This window comes from Contarinia nasturtii, unplaced genomic scaffold (assembly GCF_009176525.2).
Source record: "Contarinia nasturtii isolate CC-2019 unplaced genomic scaffold, AAFC_CNas_1.1 Cnas_scaffold_187, whole genome shotgun sequence".
NCBI classification, from domain to species: domain Eukaryota; kingdom Metazoa; phylum Arthropoda; class Insecta; order Diptera; family Cecidomyiidae; genus Contarinia; species Contarinia nasturtii.
Genome location: NW_022197544.1, coordinates 2,974,154 through 3,000,277, shown reverse-complemented (window position 1 = coordinate 3,000,277; position 26,124 = coordinate 2,974,154). Strand labels below are relative to the sequence as shown.

At 33.0% G+C, this 26,124-nt stretch overlaps 6 protein-coding genes across 8 annotated transcripts; 3 read left to right on the top strand and 3 right to left on the bottom strand.

The window, feature by feature from the left end:
* Nucleotides 1-4: 4 nt before the first annotated feature.
* LOC116352412 (myeloid differentiation primary response protein MyD88) lies at nt 5-3,114 on the top strand. The gene is made up of 8 exons (XM_031784985.1): nt 5-115; nt 680-1,128; nt 1,186-1,383; nt 1,445-1,698; nt 1,766-2,013; nt 2,098-2,190; nt 2,247-2,575; nt 2,648-3,114. Exons 2-8 carry the CDS (start codon nt 810-812, stop codon nt 2,830-2,832), a joined length of 1,626 nt encoding a protein of 541 aa, XP_031640845.1. The 5' UTR covers nt 5-115; nt 680-809; the 3' UTR covers nt 2,833-3,114.
* A 2,224-nt stretch (nt 3,115-5,338) lies between these two features.
* On the bottom strand, nt 5,339-7,421 carry LOC116352418 (akirin). Its single transcript, XM_031784998.1, has 5 exons — nt 7,292-7,421; nt 6,282-6,599; nt 6,003-6,199; nt 5,781-5,937; nt 5,339-5,691 (listed from the first exon to the last, which is right to left on the bottom strand). Exons 2-5 carry the CDS (start codon nt 6,475-6,477, stop codon nt 5,681-5,683), a joined length of 561 nt encoding a protein of 186 aa, XP_031640858.1. The 5' UTR covers nt 6,478-6,599; nt 7,292-7,421; the 3' UTR covers nt 5,339-5,680.
* A 281-nt stretch (nt 7,422-7,702) lies between these two features.
* Nucleotides 7,703-14,541, bottom strand: LOC116352411 (organic cation transporter protein-like). 3 transcript variants are annotated; one of them, XM_031784984.1, is made up of 8 exons: nt 14,186-14,541; nt 13,718-14,101; nt 11,738-11,930; nt 11,410-11,668; nt 10,760-11,321; nt 10,542-10,695; nt 10,205-10,464; nt 7,703-9,964 (listed from the first exon to the last, which is right to left on the bottom strand). In XM_031784984.1, the coding sequence occupies exons 2-8, from the start codon at nt 14,092-14,094 to the stop codon at nt 9,802-9,804; spliced, it is 1,968 nt and encodes a 655-aa protein (XP_031640844.1). In that variant the 5' UTR covers nt 14,095-14,101; nt 14,186-14,541; the 3' UTR covers nt 7,703-9,801. The 3 variants fall into 3 exon arrangements, with proteins under 3 accessions (XP_031640844.1, XP_031640843.1, XP_031640842.1); XM_031784983.1 differs by having other exon boundaries at nt 7,704-9,964; nt 13,718-14,189; nt 14,274-14,541; XM_031784982.1 differs by having other exon boundaries at nt 7,704-9,964; nt 13,718-14,541.
* On the top strand, nt 7,877-9,594 carry LOC116352415 (ribosome biogenesis regulatory protein homolog). The gene is made up of 5 exons (XM_031784991.1): nt 7,877-8,135; nt 8,220-8,472; nt 8,540-8,776; nt 8,978-9,234; nt 9,316-9,594. Exons 1-5 carry the CDS (start codon nt 7,987-7,989, stop codon nt 9,461-9,463), a joined length of 1,044 nt encoding a protein of 347 aa, XP_031640851.1. The 5' UTR covers nt 7,877-7,986; the 3' UTR covers nt 9,464-9,594.
* A 1,835-nt stretch (nt 14,542-16,376) lies between the features above and the next one.
* LOC116352409 (ankyrin-1) lies at nt 16,377-24,645 on the bottom strand. Its single transcript, XM_031784979.1, has 7 exons — nt 24,139-24,645; nt 23,547-24,028; nt 23,302-23,480; nt 22,902-23,234; nt 17,591-17,608; nt 17,416-17,501; nt 16,377-17,328 (listed from the first exon to the last, which is right to left on the bottom strand). The coding sequence occupies exons 1-7, from the start codon at nt 24,310-24,312 to the stop codon at nt 16,480-16,482; spliced, it is 2,121 nt and encodes a 706-aa protein (XP_031640839.1). The 5' UTR covers nt 24,313-24,645; the 3' UTR covers nt 16,377-16,479.
* On the top strand, nt 19,596-25,807 carry LOC116352413. The gene is made up of 7 exons (XM_031784986.1): nt 19,596-19,706; nt 19,805-19,896; nt 20,003-21,329; nt 21,399-22,228; nt 22,473-22,621; nt 22,883-25,528; nt 25,618-25,807. The coding sequence occupies exons 3-5, from the start codon at nt 20,607-20,609 to the stop codon at nt 22,477-22,479; spliced, it is 1,560 nt and encodes a 519-aa protein (XP_031640846.1). The 5' UTR covers nt 19,596-19,706; nt 19,805-19,896; nt 20,003-20,606; the 3' UTR covers nt 22,480-22,621; nt 22,883-25,528; nt 25,618-25,807.
* The last annotated feature ends 317 nt before the right edge of the window (nt 25,808-26,124 follow it).

Genomic DNA, 26,124 nt, shown 5'->3' with positions numbered 1-26,124 from the left:
GAAGGAAGTTTTTTCTTTATATGGACAGTTTTTAGGTGCTTACGTAACAAATACAGACATACCGAGACATACGCTGTATTTAAATTTTCTTCAAAATCAATGAGAATTAAAAAAAGTGAGATATAGTGTTTTGTGTATATGTTGTTCGCAGTTTGTTGCACATCGCCGACATTTTTTTGCTGCTTATTGTTGTTGCTTCTTTCCTTCATTGTCAACAAAACCTTCTTTATCTATTTTTTCTCGTTATTTTGCTTCGGCATGTTTTGTTATTTCGAGTTAAATGATTAAAAACAATCGACATTTAACTGGACGTGTACTTACTTAATACGAACATTATTGATACACGGAGAAGAGATAAAATAGAGTATTTTCTAGACATTGTATTGAAATACTTTCAGCCAACCGAATCATCTCAGGCGTCGAATATTGAGTGACTGCAATAGGTATAAAAATACAATCGGTTTTATTGTTTTCAAATCATTTCAGCGCCTGACATTAGCAGCCTAAGCTGATTCAGATGGCTGAAAATATCACAATATAATGTCTGATCATTTCACAATAATTCCACGATGCTCTTAGATCTCCGCAGTTGTTGTGAACATGTGAAAATATAAATAGCAATATAAGTTATAGTCAAAGAATATTTTTTCTTATATCTTTTTGTCATAATGCGTTTCAGATTCAACGGTTAATTTTGTTTATTTTTGGTCAAACAAGTATTATGTGCAGTTATATCTGGTCACATATTTTCGAATAACTTGACTCTAACTTCTTCATATAAAGCAAATAGTACATTGCACGAAATTATTATGATCGATTCGAAGAATTATGTTGAGAATGTTCCACCAACGATAACAATCAATGATGAAGCTTTTAATAACAATGTTCAACTATTAACTCTATATCAAGACGAGCAAAATAACAATTTCCCTCTGGAAGAAGATAGCAGAACCATTGAATATTGCAGCCAAAATGATCAAATAAATGGAAATTTTTTGTGTTTATCAAACGATAGTGAAAGAGATTTCGAAGAAATTCCCCTATCAGCATTACGGACAAAAAGTCGTGATTTATTATCAAAACGGTTGAATTCGATCAAAGTAATTTTATCGGAGGATGGTATTCCACGTGAGTAAACAACAAAGCATCATAGAAAAATGTATTAACGCACCGATCCATTTGTAGGGGATTGGCGAGGAGTTTTAAATAGCATTGGTTTAAGTGACGTGGTTAATACAGTGCAACAAAAACCAGACGAAATGAAAGAAGTACTCGAGCTGTGGATAAATACTCGAAAAGACACAGCCAAAATAGGAACATTACAAAAAATTCTGGAAAAAATTGATCGATGGGATGTTTTGGATGATACTCGTGAATATTTTGGTAATAATTATTATTTGCAATAATCATTAAAAGGAATAATTTTCCATAAATATTTTTGCAGTTGAAGATGCTAAAATTTATTTGAAAGCGTTATCCAAGCCTGGAGAAAGTGAAGGATTCGCCAACCAATCGTCAGAATATAAAGAAAGGACATTATTTGATGAATCAGAATTATTAACACATGACGATATAGCCAGAGCAAAAATGGGCCTACCACCTCAACGATATGATGCCTATTTATTGTTTGACTCTGATCATGATATAGATTTCGCAACCCAAATAATAGATAGAATGGAAACCGAATATAAATTAAAGGTAATCGTTTGAGGTTGAAAATATTTGTTTCATTTAATCAAAATATTTCTTTTTATATGCCATATAGCTGTGTTTGAAGGAGCGCGATTTAATCGGTGGAACATTCGAGAATGACGCCATAATGAAGATGATATCAGAGCGTTGTGATCGGTTGATTGTCATTTTTTCAAACGCATTTTTCCATAGTTTGGCCAATACATTTTTTGTCAAGTTTGCTCAAGCACTTGGCATTGAGCAACGCAAACGTAAAATTATTCCATGTATGAACGAAAAGTGTGATTTGCCAGCGTCACTTGCAATGTATTTCACATTGAGGTAAAATTTACTTTTCAATTATTCAAAGAGTAAATCAACGAATTTGAATTTATATCTATAAATTTTTGTAATTTTTCTGATTAGGTATCGTGATGAAACGCCATATTTCAATTTTTGGAATAAGTTGTACGAATCCATACATGTTCCATTTAATCGAATGTCTAGTCCAATGCCAAGGTAAATATTTCTTCATTTTTCTGAAAGCGATTATTAATTGTTGTATGTTTTTCTAGAATTACCATTACCGAAATCGACAGCCCCTCAGTTCCGTCTATTCAGTCTCAGCCGCAATCGCAGCAGGCAACATTTCAAAGCTATAATAATTCCGACACAAAAAAAATTAAATCAAAGTCATCATCGCCCAATACACCGACAAGCCTGAAAAAATTGTGGAATAATTTACCGAAAAAAATTGGTTCACAGTCGTCAATTTCGTCATCAATGTGGACACTGCGTGTTGGAGATAATATATTTGATAAGGAAAATGAACGTTGCCATAGCTCTCTATCATTGAATAATTCAATGTCGTCTCCAACACCAACAAAGCACAAAAAGACAAAAGGTACTCTTCAACTATGGAATAATGTCCATACATTATTTTTATTGTTTTTTTTTTTTTGTGATTCTTCTCTAGCAAAATGGTTTAAAAAACTACTCTCTCCTAGCAGTACATACAAACTTTCAGCGGCCGAATCAGATAGCAGTGCAGGAGTGGAGAATGCATCCAAAAAGAAAAAGTGGTATCGCAAAAGATTCCGTAGTCGTAGTCGTAGCAAAAATCGCGAACGTGAACTGGAAGCAGCAGTTAACGAAATTTGAAAAAAAATGGAAATTTGCGTAGGAAACGCTTATCAATGTGAAAAGTGTTAAATTAAATCTCTCATCATTCAAAACTCTCTATTTTTTTCGTTCTTATCACTCGCAACACAAAAATATATATTTTTTAAATTAGTCAGGCTTGACATAGTAAATTTGAAAGCACAACATTTCCATATAAAATATGTCCTATTGAAAAATGTATTTAATTGAGCTATTTCCGTGTCAAATTGGACATAGATCATATGCATTGTTTCCAATAAAGATCCAATAATACTTTCGGAATGCGCAGTTTTAAGCTTGTATTTCAAATCTGATTAAATAGAAACCACATTTGTGTGTTGAAAAGTCGACTTGCTATATAAATACACGTAATGTCCAAATAATTTCCAAATCCTAACCTAGAAGGCCAAAAGGGTCAAAATTCAGTTAGAAGGGTCAAAATGCAGTATATGGCACTAAATTAGGTCGTATCTGAAAAGTCGATATTCTGAATCTAGAGATCAATACCTTTCCAACGATACCTTAAACGTCGAAATCGAATAACCCGTTCGAAAAACTCAGCATTTTAAAAATTTCTTATGAATCTTCATGAAATATCAAAATGTCTGTCTGTCTGTGGTCAATACATATTTTGTACTCGATTCTGATCTTTTTGATACTTTCTGGGATTAAGGTACATAAAAAACTAAGACTTTTTTGTTCCGGCACTTTTGGCCTCCAAAAGTCAATCTTTGACTTTGGTCCCTACGGTCACCGAGGTGCCTCCATGTAACACACCCCGGACATATGCATATCGTTGGAAAGGTCTTGTAATGAGCTATCGAATGGTGCCAAATTGGCTAAAAACCAAAAACTTACCATTCGGCCGGACATTATCTCGAAAACGAGCCTAACTTGGTGCATTGAAAATTTCACCGACTTTAGGCCTAAATCTAAGCTATAAAACGCCGCATAGCTTATATCCCAGAAAATTCTTGTTTTGGTTTTCAATTGTGCAAATGTGGCAAAAAATGGAAATATTTTCATATGGTCGCTGTGGCAACTAGACTTTAACAGTACACAGAACAAATATCTACCAACTTTTGTGACGAAAATAGTCAGTCACGAAATTGATTGAATTTTGTGTTTCAAATTTTGGTTTCGTCACTCGTTCTTCACCTCGATAGAGGTTTTTTTATTTGATATAATTTATACATCACGAATTTAGTGGAAAAATAATAGCAAATTTCAAATTTTTTGATTGGATAATGTGTCAAAATGAAGCAAATGTTTTTGTTTACATTAAAAAGCGTGCTTTGTTTCCAGAATTGTGACAGTTGATGAAGTTTCTGTTTTGTTTTGAAAAAACTTGCGCAGAAAGAAATCGGAATTTCACCATCATATGTTAAAGATGATAAATTTCTTAACCGTGATCAAGCGGAGCGTATTCCATTGTACATTATTCGAGTTCACATTGTAATGCTGTGAAATGAAATGGTTGTATATGTGACGGGCGAATGTGCCCAAAAATTCGCAAAACTACATAGTCCAATAAAAAAATAAAAAAAAAGTAAATAAAATACAAAAAATTAAATTTTCTGTTTCACTCCATAATGATTACATTATGTACACTTTATATCTTTTGATAATGGTTCGATCTTTAAGGATTTTCGTACAATTTTTTTGTTGGTTAATTTGTTTTTTTTTTACATAATTTGAATTCGTTTTTAATAATATTTGATGTTCGTTACTTGAAGCGGTTAACTAAACCGATATATGATATTATGTAATTGTGGATTGTATGAAATCATGTTTTTTATTTCGATTCAAAAGAAATTCTTTGCTTAAAACAAAATATATCTAACGAATTCCATGTTTTTTTTTACCATACCTAACTTCTAGTATAAAACCAAAATTTGGAAAACATATAAAGAAAAAAAACTAAACGAGGTTACACGTTTTTTTCTTTTTTTGAAAATAACAACGCCGAATTGAAAAAAAAATATCTGTAAGTTGATTGCTTGAAATGATTACGATCGACGCAAATGAATTTTACTTTACGAAAACGGTTTGCAAATCGTATTTTTATGGAATTTAATAATAAAATATCAAGAATATATTCGAACAAAAACTATCAAAATTAATTCGCTGTTTAACGTTCAGTATTAGAATTTTTCTTCATATGCAATAAGTTCCTTTTTGTTATTTTTAATAATATAGTTCGTTTTAATTTCTATTATTCTCGCTTTTTATATTATTGAAATGCTCAATTTGTAGCAGTTTAAATTTGCATGATAATCCTAAACTTCAGAGTCTTTTTTCACTGAAATTTATCGAAAAACGAAATGATTATATAAAAACGGGATTTCAGTTTATGCTTCTTTTGTCTTAACCACTAAATGTTGTTGTTGTTGTTTTGCATAATTTGGTTTGCAAATTCTTATTAATTATTTTAATCCTTTCAATGCGTTCCACCTGGTTTGATGGAGATCGCAATTGCAATAATGCTGGCACACATTGGCGAGTGTGTTTTTGTTTTGCATGTTTTTTTTTTTTAACCCATAATGTTCAGATTTTGATCAACAGAAAATATATGGTCTTGTTGCGCGAGAACAGAGATTGTAGTTGTTAATCGTTCTGAAAATGTTCATGTTTTGTTTACACATATAAACACAAAGTTCTCTAAATATCTCGTATGATCTCTGAATCTATTCAATTATTCAGTGTTATTTGTCTTTTTATTTCTCGAAATTATGATTTTAGATTTAAGTTTTTACGATTTTTCAAGCATATTGTTTCATATTTATTTACGCGTTTCGATAGCACACATTCACACACTCGAAAGAGAAAATTGGCGAGGAATTACGCATTAAGACAGATCTGAAATGATGAAAGAAAACATAATTGAAGTAAAATATGCAAATGTAAAAAGTAATGAATTAATTTGATGGGCTATGTTGTGTACTCACAGCTGGGAGCTGCCTCAAAACGTCTTTGTATCTGATCGTATGTGAATTTCACAAACGCATCATATTGCTCGGCTAATTTTGTGGTAAGAACAGCGTCGTATTGTTCACGCAATGAATCCTCTCGTTCCTTTAGCATACTTTCGCATATCATTTGTACCTAACAAACAAAAAATAAATTAAATATCATATTTAGTGTGTGATTCGTGAAAATAGTTTGATTACCTGCTTAAATGTGAAGAGACCCTTTTCCGGATTTCGGAGATTTGGTGGTGTGTCTGGACGCCGTGGACTATCCGGCCCCATTTCAGAACCACTAGATTCGGAGTCTTGCATTCTCTCAACATTGTGATAGGTAAAATTTAGTTGTTTTCGTCGATGCAAACGAGTGATTTCTTCGCGGATATTTTGCGCCATTTTTTCTAAACAATTCAAATAAACACGTTATTCGTTACATATAAATAACAAAGAAATAATAATTGATTAAAGCATATTTGTATATACCTGGTGTCAGTTTCGTAAGTGTTGTGTCAGCAAACGCTGACTGTGTTGGTTCTGTCACTTTTGCACTAGTTGCTTGAGCATTCGAAATTTGTGCTGTTCCACTAGTAGTGGTAAATGGATTACAACGACGACGTTTTGTGGGGCGTTGATTCAATGACTCCCAATCCAAACTTCTTTTCAATGTTGCACACGCCATTTTGAATTGATTTCAATCCTGAGATTTTGAACAAATAAACAATAGATATTTCCGTTGCTCTCCACTGTCCACAAATTATATGACTTGATTACAATATCCACTGCAATACGTATGGTGTTAACCTTAAAAGAATGAAATACAACAAGAATCAAAATCAATTACTCACAAAACAACTGTAGCCATAATAAATATTCTGATTAGAATAAAAGTAAATCACTTTCAAGCCATTAGAGTATGATTTTTAATCAGATGGAAAATATGCCCTTTTATTTGAATCATTGACAATGATATTAGTTAAACACATTTTTATTTGGTTAATTAATCGGCTTTTACAGAGAAAAAATGAAATTACCACCCAAAAAATATTGAATGAATAAATAATATTTTTCCGTTTATAACTTTTTTCGTTTATAATAGCGGTAAAAATAAACCGATCTACAAAAAAAATATTTCGTTTTTTATTGAAATTAGAGATATGATGGGAAGCTATGCGTATTACTAAAAAAAACCATTAGACGTCAAGTCATTCGTCATTTTTTTAATCGCATAAAGTGGAATTTATGGTATTTTACATTTCTTTGTAAGAAAAACGAAGTAAACACAATGCACTGGTATCTTTTCGTACTTTTTTTGTTTCAAATTTAAAATAACATTTTACGACAATTTATTATTTGCATATTAAAAGAGCTAATACACTTTCATTTCATGTTTTTTGTTGTTATTTTCTACACTTCAACCACAAAGGAAATCAAATTTACTTGAAATAAAATCTTTTGAATTGATAAACTGATATTATAACTAAATATATATCTACCTATTTATTGCAAAATTTTGGGAGATTTTATGTGATTTTTTGTTCAGTTTTTAGCTTGTTGTTTTAGAAAGAAATTTTTCTATCAAAATGGCCGTCTAGAAACACTTTCTTTAGCATATTGAATGTTGGTATGAAATATGGTCAGACAAGAAAATATTACGAAGACGTAAGTATTGCCCGATTGTAATACGTAACATTTCACATATGAATTATAACATTTTGTTAATGCCTCATTTCAAAGATAAATAAAGATATTGAAAGCACAAAATAAAACACCGAATTTCAATAACCTGGACTCCGTTTGAACTTTAAATAAAATTTATTCAAATTTAAAAAAAGATAAAAAGTATTGCCTGATTTAAATGTTTAAACATTAAGCTTTTAATTGAATTTTTATTTTATTTAATCTTCAATGGACATTCAAATTGTCCGTGTATTTAATCAAAAAAAAATGTTTCAAACGATTCAGCTATGATTATTATCTAGATGTGTGCACAAAATACAGGTCTTAAATGTGTGATCAATGGGAATAATCAGTTTGACAACCGTTTGACACATGTGACAATAAACTGTCAATAGAGCACGTGTGTTTGAGTCTCAGAGTATTTTGATGTCGGTCCACACAACCAGTGTGTTCACATCGTTTTACAGTTTTTATTCATTTGAATATTAAATACTAGATTTATATAGTAAAAATGGATATCGTTAAGCGTGTTTTGGAAGAAGAACAACGAGAAGCCGAAAAATATAAATCCATTGAAGTGAACAAACATTTGGAAGCTAAAGTTGATTTGGGATATCTTCTATGCTCCGATCTCAATGATCTAGATGAAAAACAACTCAAGTATAATAGTGACTTAAACTCAAATTTATTATTTAACCAACAATATTTTGATGGGTAGTAATGTTTGCTTTATTCAAATTACAGAAAAGACAAAGAACAGTATTTGGCTGAATTGACACGTGAAAATGTTCAATTGATAGTCAACGAATTGTGGGAACAGCCAACTGAACGTGTTGAAGAGTGTATTGTTGCAAAATTACCAGCACCATCATTTGTATTGCCAAGATCGAAAAAGTGTCCGGTGCAAAGACCACTCACAAAATGGGAACAGTTTGCATTAGAAAAAGGCATTAAGAAAACGAAGAAAGATAAGAAAGTGTTCGATCAAGACCTTGATGTATGTATTATTAACGTTTGTTTCGAAATATATTTGAATATTCAACAAAATGTGATTAAATTTTCAGAAATGGGTTCCAACATATGGATTCAAACGATCACAAGCTGAACGGGAAAGAGATTGGGTACTTGAAGTGCCACAAAATGCTGATCCTATGGAAGATCAATTTGCAAAAAAAGCCAATATTAAAGCGGAAAAAGTAGCAAAAAATGAAATTCAACGCATGAGAAATATTGTGAAAGCAAAAAAAGGTGCCATACCGCGATCTGGATATTTAGGACCAGATACAGCAACAGCCTCAGATGTATGTTATGAACTAGATATTAAATTGATGTTCTAAGAACACAATGAAATGAAAACAATATGAGAACGATTGAAATTGCTCTTTCATGCACTAAATTGATTTAAATTAATTAATACGAATTTCAACCGTAATTACACGATTATTTATGTTATCATGCACGTAATTAATGCATAATATTAATTATTATTTTTTGTTAATTAGCTTCAAGTTGCATCAACAATAGCTAAAGCTTCTACAGCATCAATGGGTAAATTCCAAGGCAAATTACCAAAAGAAAAGACAGCTCGTGGAATTGGAGTGAAAGAATTGATACCAGGTGCCAAACGCAAGGCATCACACATTACAAACGGTGATGAAAAAATTGCTAATTTGGAATTAATCAAGAGTGTTTTGAGCAAAAAATCAAAAATTGACGACGACAAAGCGTTTTCGGTGCAAAAACGAGAAGAACGACAAGAGTAAGCATAATGTTTTGTGCTCAGCCCAATTGGCATTTTTAATTCTTAATAATTAATATATTTTCATATTTATTGCTGTAGACGAGAGGCAAACGGCGATACGGTAACAAAGAAAAGTAAAAAAAGCAAAGGAAAAGGCAAATTCCAAAAGTCGGGCGGAAAGAAGCCCAAAGCAGGTGCAGGTGAACGGGATCCAAAGAAGCGATTTGGTGGACGAAAGAGACGTTAGACGCAGGTCACGCATTTCGATATTTCTGGCTTTCATCTACATACTCTAAGCAAATTCTTGTTTAATTTTTTAAACTAATAAAACAGAATAAAAAATAACCATAAAACGAGTGAAATGGTTACGAAACTTGACCTATTAAGTGGTTTTCTTGTGATTTCTTATTGTATTCGTAATGGCACTAAATCATTATGATAAAACAATTTAATAGTTTTAAATAAAGCCTTCAAGAGGTGATAGAATGTTTCATTGTTGGCATAGTATTTTGTATTAAAAAGTGAATTGAATTGAAAAACAAATATTCAGAATATTTCAACCAAAAAAGGTTATTCGAGAGACCATTATGTTTGAGTGGCTTTTGTTGATCGTCTTATACTGATTGATCGATGGAGTAAATTTGAGCCGATTTCAGCGCGAGACGAAGCACGTAGAGATGCACCAATGGACGTCATTTTTGATGTGGGCCGTTCAAAGTTTTGCGTTTTTTCGTCATCATTTAATTTTCTGTAAAAAAAATCAATTTTTTGGTTTATTCCACTAATGTATAACTAGAGGTTTTGTCGGTGTGAAATCTGGGGGGTTGTAAAAAGAATTTTGTTTGGGATAGAGGTTGTTTCGGCATCCAATGTGTATATGCATATTTATATGAACAACGTTCGTTATTTAAAAAAAATCAAATATTTATCGGAATTCAGATAATTTGCTCCGGAGTCAGAAACCCAAAAAACCATGAAAACAACTCACCTTTTAAAACATGGAATATCCCAAAATTGTTGATTCATTCCGAATCGTTCGCCGTCTTCGAGCGTTTGTGGTAATTCTTCATCTAAGGTTTCTGGAAGAAACAGACACAATATGCCACCCAAAATACCAATTATACCCAAAATGATCAGTGGCAATGTGAGGTGAATGTAGCTCAAATAAACGACAAACGGAGCAATAATACTTGAAACGTAACCCATAATATGAATAAATGTTACTCCTTGGGCGCGCACAACCGTTGGCTAAAATAAATTTGCTTCAATATAATCTCGATAATAATCGAATCTAGTGATAACGCATTAAGTCACAATTACTTTACCAACACTTCAGCCACATATTGTAAGCCAATATTATATGAGATATTAATCCAAAATCGACCAATGATTGCCATCAATGCTGAGTAGATGCCAACTGGAAACAGTGTGGACATTAAACTGAAAACTCCACTCAAAACCATTGATCCAAATGCATACCTAAAAAATAAATTAAATTAAACACTAAATATACGCATGGTATTTTATCTCTTGAATAAATTACCAACGTCTGCCCACAATATCTAACGTAAATGTTAAAAGAATATCTGCTGGCATTTCAGTGGCGCCTGCAATAGTGAATGTGATAAAGACATCTAAGCCCAAGGCACCCACATTTCGTACATGCCCATCAAAAGCAAGTGAAATTGCCATCCAAATAACGATGAAAAGTAAAGTGATTTTTCTTAGGCGTGGTGTTTTAAACAAATCAATCGTCGAATATGTACTATTGGCTGCTTCTTCCTTATGTAATTGTGTACAACTCTTTTCGAATTTTTCATAAATTTCTGGTTTTACTTCGGTGCGATTGATTTTCTGAAATTTACGTAGTATTTTAACGGCTTTTCCAATTTTACCCTGTGATACCAGCCATCTAGCCGATTCAGGAACGAGCCAAGGTGTAAATAACGATAAACACAATGGAGCTGATGTGACTAATGTTAATAATTGCCAATTTTTTAGATATATTGCAATCCAAGGTAACATGCATGAGGCAATCGTAAAGAAAATCGCTATCGACATATTTGCAACGAACGTCCGCCACTTTGGACCAACATATTCAAGTACTGCAAAACAATACAATACATCATACGCATTGATTTCTTTTGAAATGTTTGAATATTTATTTAAAAATAAAAAAATTTCAATTCTTACCCAAAATATACATCATTGTGAAACAATTATCAAAGGCAAATCCAACAATAAATCGAAAGAAAGCAAATGATATAAAATTGAATGAATAGGCTGAAGCAATCCCACCAATGAATCCAAGCATATTGGTTCCCACCAATGCTGGAATTCGACCATATCGATCAGCAATAATACCAAATAAAAGACCTCCCACAATGGCACCGCAGAAAAATATCGACTGAGCTAAAGAAGGTAGTGCTGCTTTGTCACACACCCATTCAAGCTGTTAAAAACAAAGCTGTTATTTTTTTAACCAAAATTAACCAAAAAAAGAAGAAAGAAATATATTCACTTCAGTAGAAATAGTTGAGTACGGTAACTCTTCGTTATCAAATTCCCAACCATGTTGACATTGTACAATCGGCCAGTTGGGATCGGCTTTCGTTACGCCATCAATTAACATTTGCGTGAAATTCACCGCATACATAGAACATTTACTATAGCCATTAATACTATTTTGATCTGAAGGAATTCCTAGTAGTAGCCTTCATGTTAGAAAAATAAATTAAAAAATAAATTTAAACAAGTCGGCACGAGCAGATTTAATTCCAAAAATAAGTGTTATAACTTTTACATAAAGTTCATCGCAAAATATAAGTGCAAAAATCCCAAAAAACACGTTTCAAATTCTTGATTCAACACCATATGAATAAACAAAAACATACACATACAAATCAAATTGAACATTTAATACCGTTTCGATATAATTTTGTCATTAACAAAGCAGATAGATACGGAATTAACGTCATCAATTTAAATTTAATGAAGTTTTGGTTCTGCTTCTTGAGCTGAAAATGATTTGAGACTTTCGTACCCTTTCAATTATTTATTTTTTTTATTGAGTTTTCTGTAAGTGGTTTAGTATGCTGTCTCACAAAATACGTTGCAAAAAGAGTAAAATCAAAAAATTCAAAGTTCATCGATTATGTCTCACGTGGATATTCTATTTTTATTTCCGTTAGAGATCAAGGTTCTGCTTTGACGGTAGTGTGTTTGGAAGAGTCATCGATCTTAAAGTTTTTGGTGATACAATAAAGGTAATAAAGGTCATATACTTGGGACCGTTACAAGGTGAATATAATTAAACACCATGTTTGAGTCAGACTCTCGGTCACTATAAAACTATATTCATACACGGGTCATCAACTCGATGAGTCTCATAGCAAACTTCAATATTTTTTTATTTATCTATCAAAATTATTTGAATCGGCCAATAGGATTTGTATGGTCAAACAATGCAATGATGTTAATGTACTATTCGACACAGTAAGAATACGCGGTAAGTTATTACACACCGTCGGCTTATTCATCGACACGCAATTTATTCTTAAAAAAACCTGTGCGAAATTGCGTGCAGAAATGTTTGTTTTACGTACTAATGTACTAAGAAATCATTATCATTCATTGTCGAGAAATCATTAGACAGATAATGATCAAGTGCATATAATTTTATAGCTTAAAAAAAATACGAATTAAAAACAGCCGATGACGAAAATTCTACATCACGATGGATGATGCAAAAACTTATGCATTTAAAGTACATTAAATGTGTGCAAAACACATTTTTAATTGGGATGGACACCAAATGCTCTGTACGTCTTTCTATTGAAGTGTTTTTTGTATGAGTACAAATAATTATACGTACTTTGTAATAAAATGCACAATATTGTCTAGCGAAAAATGTGTATTCTCTTTCCGTTTGTGATTCGTTGATAGTAGTGCTAATTTCGAGTGCAAGCACACTTTTGTTATTGTGAATAACCGGCTCATGGTGTAATACTAAATTACCATTTGAATTGAGGTTGCTCGCAGACACAAAAAAAAATGAATGAAAAAATTGAAATAAAAAAATATATAGAAGAAAAACACAACTAATTACTCATTTAGAAACGCGCAAAAATGTACATGTAACCGATTATGGTTGGTTTGAAAAATGAGACGAAGCTCAGTAAGATTTTACCAGTAATGTTAACCGATATTTGTTTTTTCCATAAACTCTGAAATGTGATGTACCACGTTCTGCTGACTGTCCGAAGTACCAATTAATCTGACCACATTTTTTATCAATTACATTGTATGTATTTCTTTATACACCGTACGACCATTTAGTAGCCGTAATGTGCGTTTGGTGTCAAAGTTGTGCATAAATTCATTTATAATTGCAAGGGATCTTATGCGCATTGCCTTGACCAACCGCTTATTATAGTTTTTTTTTTTTTAAGATAGGACATGCAGCGGTAATCAATTTATGCTGTCAATATCATAAACTTACCGTTGTTCGATAGGCAAATGTTTTAGTTCATAGATTAGACACCAATGCTTCTCCGGTACGAGCGTGATGAATATTTGTGAAAAGTACACAAATGCAACGAAAAATGCAAACGGTATCATTAGAAAGAAAAGGATTTTTTGATATGTACCAAATTCGCCAATGTGTGGTAGAATATCATCAAAATCCAAATTTTCCGAATCGTTTTCGATATTGGAACGTTTCATTAAATCATCCACTGTCTCTGTTGGGGTTGAAGAGGTACTATCGATCGTATCATCCTTAATAAATGCTCTGTTTGTATACTGATTATTTGATGTAGTTTCATCGTCATTTGGTGACGGAACAATTGGTCCAAATGTTTCTGGTGTTGGTGCCATTTTTGCACTAATTTATTTATTTAAATTTTAATTGCTTTGGACTTTTCGTTATGTTCTCCTTCTTTTTTTTATCACTCACGTGAACATTTACCTGACTAATTAATTGACTTTTATTATAAACACTACATTTGTATTCTATTTATTTGTAAAAAAATACTGCCATTTTGTTGTTTTTATACCATTTGTTATTATCTTTGATGAAAACTTCACCGATGAACAAAATGAATTCTTTAATTACATAGATTATGTTTTTTACTGTTTTCTTAGCGCGCGCGATGTCAAATCAGTCACAATGTGATATGTACAAAAATTTATGATCGATCTGTAAACCTGTTGAACTGATAATTACAAATTGAGTTGAATGTTGTATTGATGCTTCTTTAAAAGGCAAATAAAGAGTTAACAGAATTTTTTATTTTATGTATATAATAGTTTGGGCTTTTTGCGGTAAATGATTGAATGGCGCGCTTGGCTTGAACATTAAAGCTGTGCTGCGGGGAAGATAAATAAAAATAAATACATGGAAAAAAATCATACATGGAACCAAGAGTGGGAGCAAGTGATTCAAAAGTGAATCACAGCGGAAAATTGAAACAAAGAATTGTTTCTAAACGTTTGAAGTACACAGTACGATTAATCAGTTGGTTGTACAAGTTTGATTTCAAGTTCAAGTGATTGTTTAATATATAACAGCAACGATCCAGATTGATGCATGAATAAAACCAAATGCGCGATAGCCAAGGTTGTAGAATGCAAAATTGCGAGTGTACATACACCAGTAGCGTATGCTTGTCTAACACGACACCTATGAATCAAAGGAATGAATTCTCTAGAATGAAAACAGCATGCGATGTGTTAACAACCATTCAATGTATCGTATTCGAATTGTTTTGCTTTGATCGGCGACTATTCTGAGTAGATTGGCGAGCCGTTTTTGGTCTAGAGCATTCAAATAAATTCCAATTTCTCTTGTCGATGAACTTACAATTTACAATGTAAATATTAATTTCGAAATTAACCCGCACTGTGGTCATTTTTCCTTTGTGAAAAGCTACCAAAAATGTGGGTCATCTCTTTATCAAAAACACAAATTGAATTTATACGGAATGAAATGAAAATGCACCATGAATTGATTTAAAATTGAAAACATATATAATTTTACGATGACGAATTCAAGATTTACATGTATTTTGCCATTTTCTTACAGTTCTTCCACGGGATTTTCGAAATCGAGAAAAAAAACAACTTTTTGTCATATACTTACTTATATTTTAGCTTGACTTCCTTCATTTAACTGGTTTAAAGTTTAGTTCCTGTTCAAGCACAAGTCATACTAGATGCTCGCATGTGTGATATTTTTTTTCATTCCGACCTCAAAGCTGCCTATTAATACATCAATCAAACAATTCGATTGGAATGAATTGTTTCATTTATTTGAAATTTTATATTATATTCGTTTTTCAATTCAACGTTAAGCCTACGACAGTTAGAATAATTTGAATTTATTTGTGTACTCTAAAGAGAAGAAACTCTCCAAGGAACTATTTGTAATGCTAAATTCATCCATTACCAGGCACAAATTCACGTCCAAAAGTTGAACTTCAACACGCCCATTCCGAAGTATTTTCTCCACATCCTGATAATTTCCATTGCGAATTTGACGCCTTATAGTGCCCCGTCCTGTTTGTAAAGCACGTTTGCTAACCGTTGACACAATAATATCTGGTAGATTAGCGACTGAGTCTGGTAGTCCAGCAATCGGTTTCGCTTTACAACCGTAGCACACTTTCTTGGCAATTCACAACATGTTTGTGATGTTCTCCATTCATCTTCCACAGAACACATTGGTGCACGTCGTCGGTGCGCGTAGTTGTTTGTTTCGCTGCTCTGTTCTTCCATTTTCACCTCTGAATGGCCCAAGTTTCTTGACGCTCACCAAAAATTTTCGCGATCTTGGACATCTTTTTCGTCCCTTCAAACCAAATGACACATCTCCAATGGCGCGCTAATCGAAAATGACAGAAAGACTCGGTTGCATTTCGAGAATTGAAAATTCTAATTCTACACATAAGGCAAAGAAAAATGAATGCAATAAATGACGTATAAAAATGTTCTTCTGGAGAGTTTTAAATCAAATGAGTTGTTTATTTTTTTTTTATTTGAGCGTAAATGAACAAATGCATCGTTAAATTTTCAATTTAAAACTTAATGTATTGGGTTGTGTTCACACTATGTTGTCAAACGAAATATTATTATAAGTGAATGTAAAACAAGTGGATCCATTCCATTGGAATACGTAAATTTTATTGGAAACTATAATCTAGCTTCTATTTAACAGAAAATTGACCACAAAAATGGGTCAAAATGTTACTCTAGGTACTCTAGTTATGGCTCAAAGTTCAGAACATATTCTTTTAAAGGTCCAGGCAAATTGAGTTTGTTAATGTTCTGAGCTAGTTTATTATTTAAGCTTGTGTACACTGTTTGACGGCATATTTGCTTGAGTGACCGTGGTCTTCGATATAATGATGAAATAAGAGCGATTAGGTTTTCTGTAGAACGATTTGGTATCTGAGCTACAAAAAAATTATGCAAACATTTCAAACAATTGAAAAGAGATTCGTGTGACATCGAGTAGTAAAATAAATATATAATTCTCGCATACGTTTGCTTTGGATCAGTTAACAAAAATTCTTTTTTACTTATTAAAATGACGTAATAAAATAATATATAGCGTGAATGTGTACGAAATGAACTACTACTGGCGGTATTGCCGTTGTTGCGATAGCCAGCATTACTAGACTCATTGTTATGTTGACCGTTTGTCATACGAATGCTATCACCAAAACTGGCAATTTCATTTGTCACAATTGCACTGCCCGATGTTGCTTTTCCATTTAATACAATATTCGGATTGGCGCCATATTGTATAAGAGTCAATGCCAACTCATAAATACATAACATATCTTGACTGACACGTAAATTTTGTACCATATCCATTATTGATTGTAATATATGTTGATATGTGTTACAGTCTAATCCATGTTGCAGCAAAAGTAATAAAATATTTTTGATAAAATCGAAATTATTCTGCTTTTGATTTTCACAATTCAACGTTAAATTTTCGCTAACGGTAAATATTAAAACATGTAACGGCGTCAAATATGAACGATATGAACAATTTGGATTGGCACCATGTTGCAACAATATTCGAATACAATTCAAATAGCACACCTGAAACATTCCAAGATCATTATTTTTTCTTATTTACGATTTTGATCTGTCATTTCATTGATATAAATATGTTTTGCAAATTGTTACCTTCATTGAATGCGTGAAATGGTGTAACTGATCTTTGTTGATTAATGGAACTAAACAAACCATTATAGGAACACTTCCATCGCGACCTGAAATTTCATTTTTTACATCAATATTTTAATTCATATTCCATTGATTTAAATGCATTATTTCAATTCATAAATATTCTTACGCTCACCTACGATATTTGGATCACCTGAAAATAAAACAAAAAGATCGTTCAGAAATATATTTATCTACATATTATTAATATAGGAATAAGTGTATTTTTTGTGTTGTATTCTATAAGGTCATCGTAGTCTAACACTAGGGTGGAACAAAAAATAAGTAAAACTTTGCACATGCTATTTAATTCACAGAACCCCAATACGCATTGAAATTTCTTTAAACTTTTTGGGAATATGTATTTTGGTAAGAAAATTGGATTCACAGCATATTATTTATTGCACTTTGTTGACTTGAAATTTATTGAATTTCTTCCCAAAATGTATGTCTGCAGTAACTTATATTTTCTTATTCATTGTGGAGATTTAATGTGTAGGAAAAAAATCGGCCGCAGCGCTTAACATTTTCGAGAAACATAGGTAGATTCAAAATTATAATCGTGAGCTTAATCAAATATAAAATATATAGTTAATCTGGGCCACCCTGTAGTATCAAGAGACTAGATTTTAATTTATGTAATACTTATAAATTTTAGATGAAATATTCAAACATTGTTGCAAATTAAAATCAAAACAATGTGTACGACAATACAATTTAAAAATTCACGAGCCGACACAGTTGCACCGTGTATAAAGACCATTATAATATCAAAAACACGCATTGGTTAACCGTTTTGATCATTTTACATTTACGTTTTGATTAGATGTATATATCTGATTCATAATTAGATGTCAATATTCTCATTTAAAAAAAATCAAGCTCCTGAGGAGTAAAAAATTATATGCATCGGGTGTTTAAGTAAGGTTACAGCCCTAGGCCCCTTAAGGTCAAGATTTTCTACGTTCTGGTTGAAGACGGTCAAATAGAGTTGAAAAAAGTGAAAAAAATCACCGAAAATCGTAATTTATCTAGAAAAAACACGTGAAAAGCCCATCTTTTTTATCTATTGGAAATGAGTCCTTCATGGTCCGCGACACGTGTGAAAAACAGCAATTTGTATCAAAATATATCTCTCAATATGAAACTAAAAGCATCGTTTGTTATCAGACACTATACAAAGCACACATTCAATCGGAGTAATGAATATTTTAAGCTAACTTGCAAACATGGCATTAATTTGATTGAATTTGTTTAAATTATATTTTTCAGAATGAGTCCAAGTTCATTAGAGCATAAGCTTCAGTTTGTGATCTACAAATGCTACTTTTTAAGTGCAACTAAATAGCAATACCCAACAAACAAAAATGTAATGTTTTTTTATTCATTTTAACGTTGAAAAATGTAATGTTTTGGCCCAGTTTAGTGGTAATTTTTGAAAGAAAATTGTATGCAAAAGAGTAATATATTTCAATAGAATATTTCCATTTGTTTTATTTACTGGTGTGAGACTTGATGTCGGAGTTGAAGTTTAAAGCATTTTTATAAACAATAATCGCATCGCATACATAAACATTTCTCTTTTCGATTGTGTTTACATAAAACGTTTCGACAGACTCCGTGTGATAGCTATGTGTGTTCGTTGATTAACAGTATGCTTCGTAAGCAATAACAGCATTTGATACAACGTATTGATTATTCATATGCATTTCTGTCTACATATACATTATGTATCACTCTGTGTATTCAGTCAGATTTTTCTTAATTTGCTTGTGTCAGCAAAATTCAAATTTCAACCGAAAATCACACATCTCTCTTTGTTTATAATTTGACATTTCTCGCCGACGTTCATTTTGCTTGTTACTTCAAATGTGTACGGTGCATTGTGTTGATTAGTTTCAATCGTAACATTTCAGAAGGAGTTGTTTTGTAAATCAGAACACAATATATTCTGATGGTGAAATGAAAGTGACTAAATAAATCGTTTTCTTCGACAACACAAATAAAATCTCATTTTCATCATATCAAAACGTTTGAAAAACAGTTTCTGTTCATTTTCAAGATTGTGCTTCAAACCAAGAGTGCTGTTATGCTATTTTACAAATAATATTTTCATACGGTGATTTACATTTCGATTTTGATCATCGCCCATTTTTAATAAACGTTTACTTTTGTCGATTCAACAATAATTCCCTATAAATTCGGGTGCATTTTTGAGGTGATTCCACAGTTTAGTAAAGAATTTCACAGCAGTAAGCGTCTCTTTGACCGCTCTATATTTGTATATATATTTTTCAAATGAAAAAGTGTTTTAATTAAATTTATGCAATTATTTAATCTCTCTCGCTAGCCTTGTGTTCCAATTGTCGACCATTGCATCGTGAATACAACATTTTCGAACGCGCTTTTTGTCATTTTGCAGTGAATGTGACAGTGTTGTTGGTAAGTACTCAAAAACGAACCATTTTTCTTGATTTTTTTTTTTGAAGTGATCAATGGACTGTGTGTCACGAATTTGACAATTTTTTCGTGTTTTTTTTCTGAACAGATTTAATTTTCATTAAAATGAAGAGGAGACGTGCAAAAATAAATTCAGCCTTTAAGAAAAATACGGCAAAATTGAACGACAATGAAGAGTTGCGATCGATAAAACTGTCAGCGCCTTCGGTATTCAAGTCTGAATATTCGGAAGCGCTAACAGAGCATTTTTTCCATAAATGCTACAATGGTACAGTAATATGCTACCTAGGTTCGACATTGTTTTTATATGTTGTCAACCTTGCAGCAGATAACGATGATCGGCAATATTTCATTGACAGTGATGGAAAAAATGTTATACGTGAGTGTTTCGCCGCCGTATCACGAGAAAATTTGGAAAATCCAAAACAACCGAAAATACCACGTGGATTCCTTGAAATGATTGCCGATGATCAATTTGAATGGCCAAGTAGGTACCAAATGGGCAACGCATTTGAATACTTGAATCAACAATATTTGTCAAATGTTACGACAAATTTGACAACGCATTTAGATAATATATTGGAGAACTTCTTGCAAATGATTCGCTATAAATTGAACGAAGGGTTTACGATTAGGGTAATCGGCTCATAAAATTTGATGGCATTGACATAAGAAATGCAAAGAACAATCTTATGTTCAATCAAGATTGTACCGGAGGCGATCAACACCGAACGAACAAAATGAATGAGTTGTATGAACAAGTCGCCGTACGCTGTTTACCATCATTTCGCGAACGTTTGTCAATGATTGAATACATCGAGAAAAAGTGGTTTGAATCGTTGTGGTTTTTCATCTTCATTCAACGTGAAATAAGTATATTTTTGGAAGAGCATCACGATCTTGTGCAATTATGGCTACGACACCAACGCCATCCGCTTTTTTATTGCAAACCTTCCAAGCCATTGCCACCAAAAATAAGAAATTTCACCGTCATACCGATATGTGACTCGAAGTTGAAACACATTAAATTCGATCAAGATGATTTGATGAGCCTGCTGGCCCAATGGAAAGTTGTGCCGAAGATATTTAACAATGATCATGGAGGGCATAATATGTATAGCCGTAACTATTACAAGGAGAACGAAGATGAAGCATGGGCCATTTTGTTCAACATGGACAAAATCAACGAGATCAAGAAACCGAACCAACAGTTTCATCATATGATAGTCTGCGATAGCGTTTCCGCGTCGGTATTGTACAGAACACCAAAGCCTGAGATCGAGAATACGGAGCTGCATCGACAAAGAATCAAGCAAAAACTCGAGAACAATGAGTATAAATACATCGTCGCAATTGATCCCGGTATGAAAACATACTTAGCCGGAATTCGTCGGAATATTGAAGATCGCACTGAGGTGAGTTTATATTTAAATAAAATGTTTTCTACAAAAATCAATGCTCATTTTTAAATTTTTTTGTTAAAGGAAAATTTCAAGATATCTTCGAAGTCATATCATTGGGGTGCCGGACAAAAAGTCAGAGACAAAATGGGAAAGCGTATGACTGCCAGATTCACGCAACGAGAGCAATTGGACCGTGAAAGCTATCCATCGATACCATCACCGCGAGGAATCCGATGGAGAAATTACGTCAGGCATCGATTAACCATGGTGAAAGATGCAGTGGCTGCATATGCTCGGCGACGTTATGCACGACTTTCGTTTGACAAATACATCGGGTTACAAGGTGAGAAAGATTGGCTGGCGAAAGTAATAACAAAGAATGAGCCATCGCTTATAAACATCGGAGCAGTGGATATGGCACCCAATTCACCAATTGGCATAAAAAAGGGAAAACGATGCCCAGGTACACGGCATCTTCAATGCAGCGTTAAAAAACTTGGCCATTCAGATGTACACAAAGTGAATGAAGATTTCACATCTCAACACTGTGCGAATTGCCAGAAGAAATTCCCGATTCAAACACAAAAATATCGATTCAAAGTGTGCCGTAACTGTACTCGCGATGCACCAATACCACAAGAAATAGAACCGTATATCTCACTACCACGGCTAATTGTGACGAAGAAGAGTCAACGACGCAAAAAGAAAGATAGCTGCGTGAAGAAATTGATCGCTAGAGGCATCATGGATCCAGCAAATCAACCAGCAGAATTTCAACCAGGGCGATTAGAGTCAAAGAAAATGTACTTTCTGAAAAACTGGCTACTAAACCCTGTGAATGCAATTCAAATGGGAGGCGACGCTGATAAATATCCGGAACAACAACAACAACAGCAACATCAAAAACGATTTTGCACCGTTTGGCATCGAGACATTGTTGCGGCTAGATGCATCATGTACAAAGGTAAACACTGTAATTTATTTGATATATTTTCCAATAAATTAAATTGCCTCTTATTAATTACAGGTCTTTGTTACATATTCAATTTGGAAATGCACAACTCGTATGTCAGAGCACCAGCACCTCCAAGACCACCATTGCGTAGAGGACAACCAGCACGCAGAAGAGCCAATGCAAACGTTGTTCCAGATCAATGATTAAGCAGCGTCGAAATCAAAAAGAAAAAATATAATAACTCTGGTAGTTAGTAGCAAAGCTTGTATTTTGTGGCTTTGGTGATTGTGTATAGTACACATTGTCTAAATGTGTAATTGTACACAGTTCAGTACAGATTTATCTGTAGGTAAGTATTATTTTATCAAATGTTAAAAATGAATTTAATTTGGATGTGGCGCTCAGTTAAATAACATTCGAAAAAAATCCATTTTCGCCGATAGAAATATGGCTCTATAGATTTTAGCTAACTTTTTCTTTCTCCTTCTTTTTCTTCCACTGGTGACGTTGAAAATGACTGAAACTACACACAAATCCGGCCACAAAATTGACCGTCAACATATGCCCGATAATGGATGAATTTGCCCCAACAATTGTTTATTGGGTATAGTTCACATATGAATAGTTACCTTCTTCCTTAATTAACATGTTAAGTAGTTCATAGCAAACTTCCCAGTCCCGTACGTGACGAAAAACGCAAGCCAAAGCGCTGTTACCGGCTTGGTTAATACTGGCTTTTGCACCATTTTGCAAAAGGAATCGTACCAAATGCAAAATATCCCATTTATTCCATTTTTGAAATCCGTATCGTGCTTCTTCCAGAGCATATCGAACAAGTACACCGTGCAACGGAGTGTTCCCAAGTGAGTCTGGCTCGTTGATGAGTTCCTTGCAACCGCGTTCAAGTAAAATTCGTATTGTACTTAAAGTGTCATCAGCCGATTTTCGTGCCACAAAAATTACTAAAAATAAATCAGAGCATACAATGATTTCAAAACTTTTCCAATTGCAATAATTACAAATGCATACCAACATGCAGCAAAGTCATTTGCTGTGTACAAGTACGAACTGTTGTTATAGCTCCATGTTGAATGAGTAACTCCAAAAAACGTTGATCATGCAAAACTGCCATATGAATGGGATAGTATTCGTCTTTGATTAGATTAATTTCATCATTTCGTGTGATAACCAATTGTTGTACACATTTCCTAAAAGTAAACGTCGTCGTTTATTATTTTAGTTTATTTGTTATCTTATAATTATCAAATACTTGCCATGCTCCACGTTCACAGGCCAAATGCAACAATGGTTTTTTTACTCTAAATGGCAGCCATGGTTCTTCCATTTTTTGTGATAAAATATTCAGTACACCGATTTGATCACCGTCGATCGCATGACAAACTGCATTTTGTAATTTTGTATTTTGTCGCTCATTGTGATTTGACACTGGACTACACACAGTAACACCATCATTCACGCCACGATATTTACCACTTAGTTCGCAATTATTGCAGTGGGGTCCAGGAAAGCACATGCGAGCTTCAGTATCCATACGCGATCCATGTTTCAATAGCAGTTCAACGCATTCCTCATAGCCCTTCAAACAGGCAATATGAAGCGGAAGTGAACAAGCGCTTCGATTTACATCAGGACGCCGTTGTAAAAGCCATCTTGCCAATTCGATATGGTTAATTCCGACGCTTTTTTGAAGTAAATTATATCCACATTCGTCGTGTATCGCCAATACATTTTCATACTTTTTATTTTGAAGATAACAAAAAACCAAATTTATTATTGAAGTCATGTTTGAATAATGAAAATTGAAAACAAAGATGAAATTAGTGCAACAAGAAATTCTAAACTCACTTTGGCTATTTGCATCAGAAGCCCTTCCAATGTTTGCATCGATATTTTTGGATTTGCACGAAGAATTTCGAAAACGGTGTTAATTTTGTCAATTGTGTGCTCAGACACTTTACAATCTCGATTTGATAGTAGAGCACTGCCCGAACGAAACACTTGACTTACTGAGCCACCCATTTGGGTGTATCGAAAGTTTTCCTTTCGCAAAGCTATAAAGACTGTCACTTAAATATAATTGAGACCTATTCAAAACATTCTTCTTTTATTGCTTGGTAGCTTGCTTCGAGTCCATTGAATCAGCTTCCGAAAATCGTAAAATCAGTTTGAACAGTTCGAAAACGATGAACTTAAATTATTTTATTGCATATTATTCAACCAATTTTCTTATTTATTTCTTTGTTTTTTCTTCTCTAATTCATTGTAATGGAAATTTTAAATTCGAAGATATTTTTGCACAGATTTGAACGTACAATCTTTTATTAAATGTTCTATTGGCCAAGCACCTATTTGAAGTATCTGTTTTGGGCAAGTGTACCAGAATGCAAACAAATGACATTAAATGCAGAGACATTTCATAGTAGCGACCTCTTTTGTAGAAAACTTTCATGTTTTGATAACAGTCAATTTTCTTCTTCTTCAATTTTATCGATGTTTTTAATTCTTTAAAATAAAATAGAATTTTGATTGAAATGACATGCGGTTCAAGGAAAATTTATTACCCAAAGGACAATTTGAAACGGAAATTCCCCCATCGCCGGATTTATGTGTAGTTTCTGTTGCCATAGCATAAAATTCAGGAGTAAATACATGAAAAATTATTCACAAAAACTTCACTCATCTCCGGACTCCTTCCCTCCGTACTACCATTGTTTGAAGCAAAAACAAAACAAAAACATCAAACAATTACAAATAGACTCCATTTTCAATTTTATCATTCCTTTGAGCATGCCAAACAACTGTCTGAGAAACAGCATCATCATCATCCTGAACAATTGATGGCCAATTTTTGTTGGTAACTTTAGCCCATTCTGAAGTATTTCCTCCATATTCTGATAAGTTCACTGAAACTGCGTTCAGATAGGAAAGATGCGGCAGTTATTCGTGCCATCAATCTAAACAAATTTGGATATGAACAGCGATTCCCAACAACCATGGAATCAAATCGAATACATATAATTGGCAGCTCAAAGAGCATCTTTACTTCCAGAAACCATATCACATTTAGCGTTAGCAAGAACATATATTCATTTTAACGAACGAACTTGAATAAAAAAAATGTTAGCCGTTAGTTCGTTTCAGTTTTTTGGACAGCTCTGAGGACAAGGAGAATGAAATTTATTTCCAATCTGACATAAAATATTTTGCAGATTAAAATGTTGTTGGAATATTCACCGTAAGTTTTATCAACGCTCTGTTATTTCGAAATTAAAACAAAAACAATCACAAAACCAACTGTGAATATATCCATTCTAATTTCCACAGCGAACAGCGTTCCGAACACACAAAATCGTTGTTGAAATGATAATAAACAATTTGATTGTCCAAGCCATGTTACAACCAGTCTACGTTTAATTCTCAAGAAATCCGTTTGCAAGCAAAACAAATTTCTATGATAAATAAAATCGGTTGGTGCGATGGTATTTTCAAAGTGATGGCAGTTGTTTATACTAACAATACTCTCACGCGATGCAAATACTCTGATAATAAATATCATTGGATTCATTTAATACATATAAACAAATATCATTGGATTCGGTTTGACACATATATTTCGACAACCGAAAAATGACAGAAAGATTCGGTTGGATTTCGAAAATTCAAAATTCTAATTCTACAACTAAATATGTATAAAAATGTTCTTCTTCAGAATTTTAAATTAAATGCACAAATCTCTTTCCAAATGAATTGTTTATTTTTTTATTTCAGCAAAAATTGAATCGTTTGAGTGGTAATTGAAAACTTGACATATTGGGTTGTGTTCACATTATG

Coding starts and splice junctions, on each gene's coding strand:
- LOC116352412 (XM_031784985.1), top strand. CDS start 810: ATGATCGATTCGAAGAATTATGTTGAGAATGTTCCACCAACGATAACA. Junction 2,014..2,097: donor GCAATGTATTTCACATTGAG/GTAAAATTTACT, acceptor TTTTCTGATTAG/GTATCGTGATGAAACGCCAT. Junction 2,576..2,647: donor AAAGCACAAAAAGACAAAAG/GTACTCTTCAAC, acceptor ATTCTTCTCTAG/CAAAATGGTTTAAAAAACTA.
- LOC116352418 (XM_031784998.1), bottom strand. CDS start 6,477: ATGGCGTGTGCAACATTGAAAAGAAGTTTGGATTGGGAGTCATTGAAT. Junction 6,200..6,281: donor ACTTACGAAACTGACACCAG/GTATATACAAAT, acceptor TGAATTGTTTAG/AAAAAATGGCGCAAAATATC. Junction 5,938..6,002: donor GTCTCTTCACATTTAAGCAG/GTAATCAAACTA, acceptor TTTGTTTGTTAG/GTACAAATGATATGCGAAAG.
- LOC116352415 (XM_031784991.1), top strand. CDS start 7,987: ATGGATATCGTTAAGCGTGTTTTGGAAGAAGAACAACGAGAAGCCGAA. Junction 8,777..8,977: donor ATACAGCAACAGCCTCAGAT/GTATGTTATGAA, acceptor TTTGTTAATTAG/CTTCAAGTTGCATCAACAAT. Junction 9,235..9,315: donor AAACGAGAAGAACGACAAGA/GTAAGCATAATG, acceptor TTATTGCTGTAG/ACGAGAGGCAAACGGCGATA.
- LOC116352411 (XM_031784984.1), bottom strand. CDS start 14,094: ATGGCACCAACACCAGAAACATTTGGACCAATTGTTCCGTCACCAAAT. Junction 11,931..13,717: donor CATTTGCCTATCGAACAACG/GTAAGTTTATGA, acceptor TCTAACATGAAG/GCTACTACTAGGAATTCCTT. Junction 11,669..11,737: donor ACTCAACTATTTCTACTGAA/GTGAATATATTT, acceptor TGTTTTTAACAG/CTTGAATGGGTGTGTGACAA.
- LOC116352413 (XM_031784986.1), top strand. CDS start 20,607: ATGTTCAATCAAGATTGTACCGGAGGCGATCAACACCGAACGAACAAA. Junction 21,330..21,398: donor ATATTGAAGATCGCACTGAG/GTGAGTTTATAT, acceptor TTTTTGTTAAAG/GAAAATTTCAAGATATCTTC.
- LOC116352409 (XM_031784979.1), bottom strand. CDS start 24,312: ATGGGTGGCTCAGTAAGTCAAGTGTTTCGTTCGGGCAGTGCTCTACTA. Junction 23,481..23,546: donor GCCTGTGAACGTGGAGCATG/GCAAGTATTTGA, acceptor GTTTACTTTTAG/GAAATGTGTACAACAATTGG. Junction 17,329..17,415: donor ATTTCACGCATTCAATGAAG/GTAACAATTTGC, acceptor GGAATGTTTCAG/GTGTGCTATTTGAATTGTAT.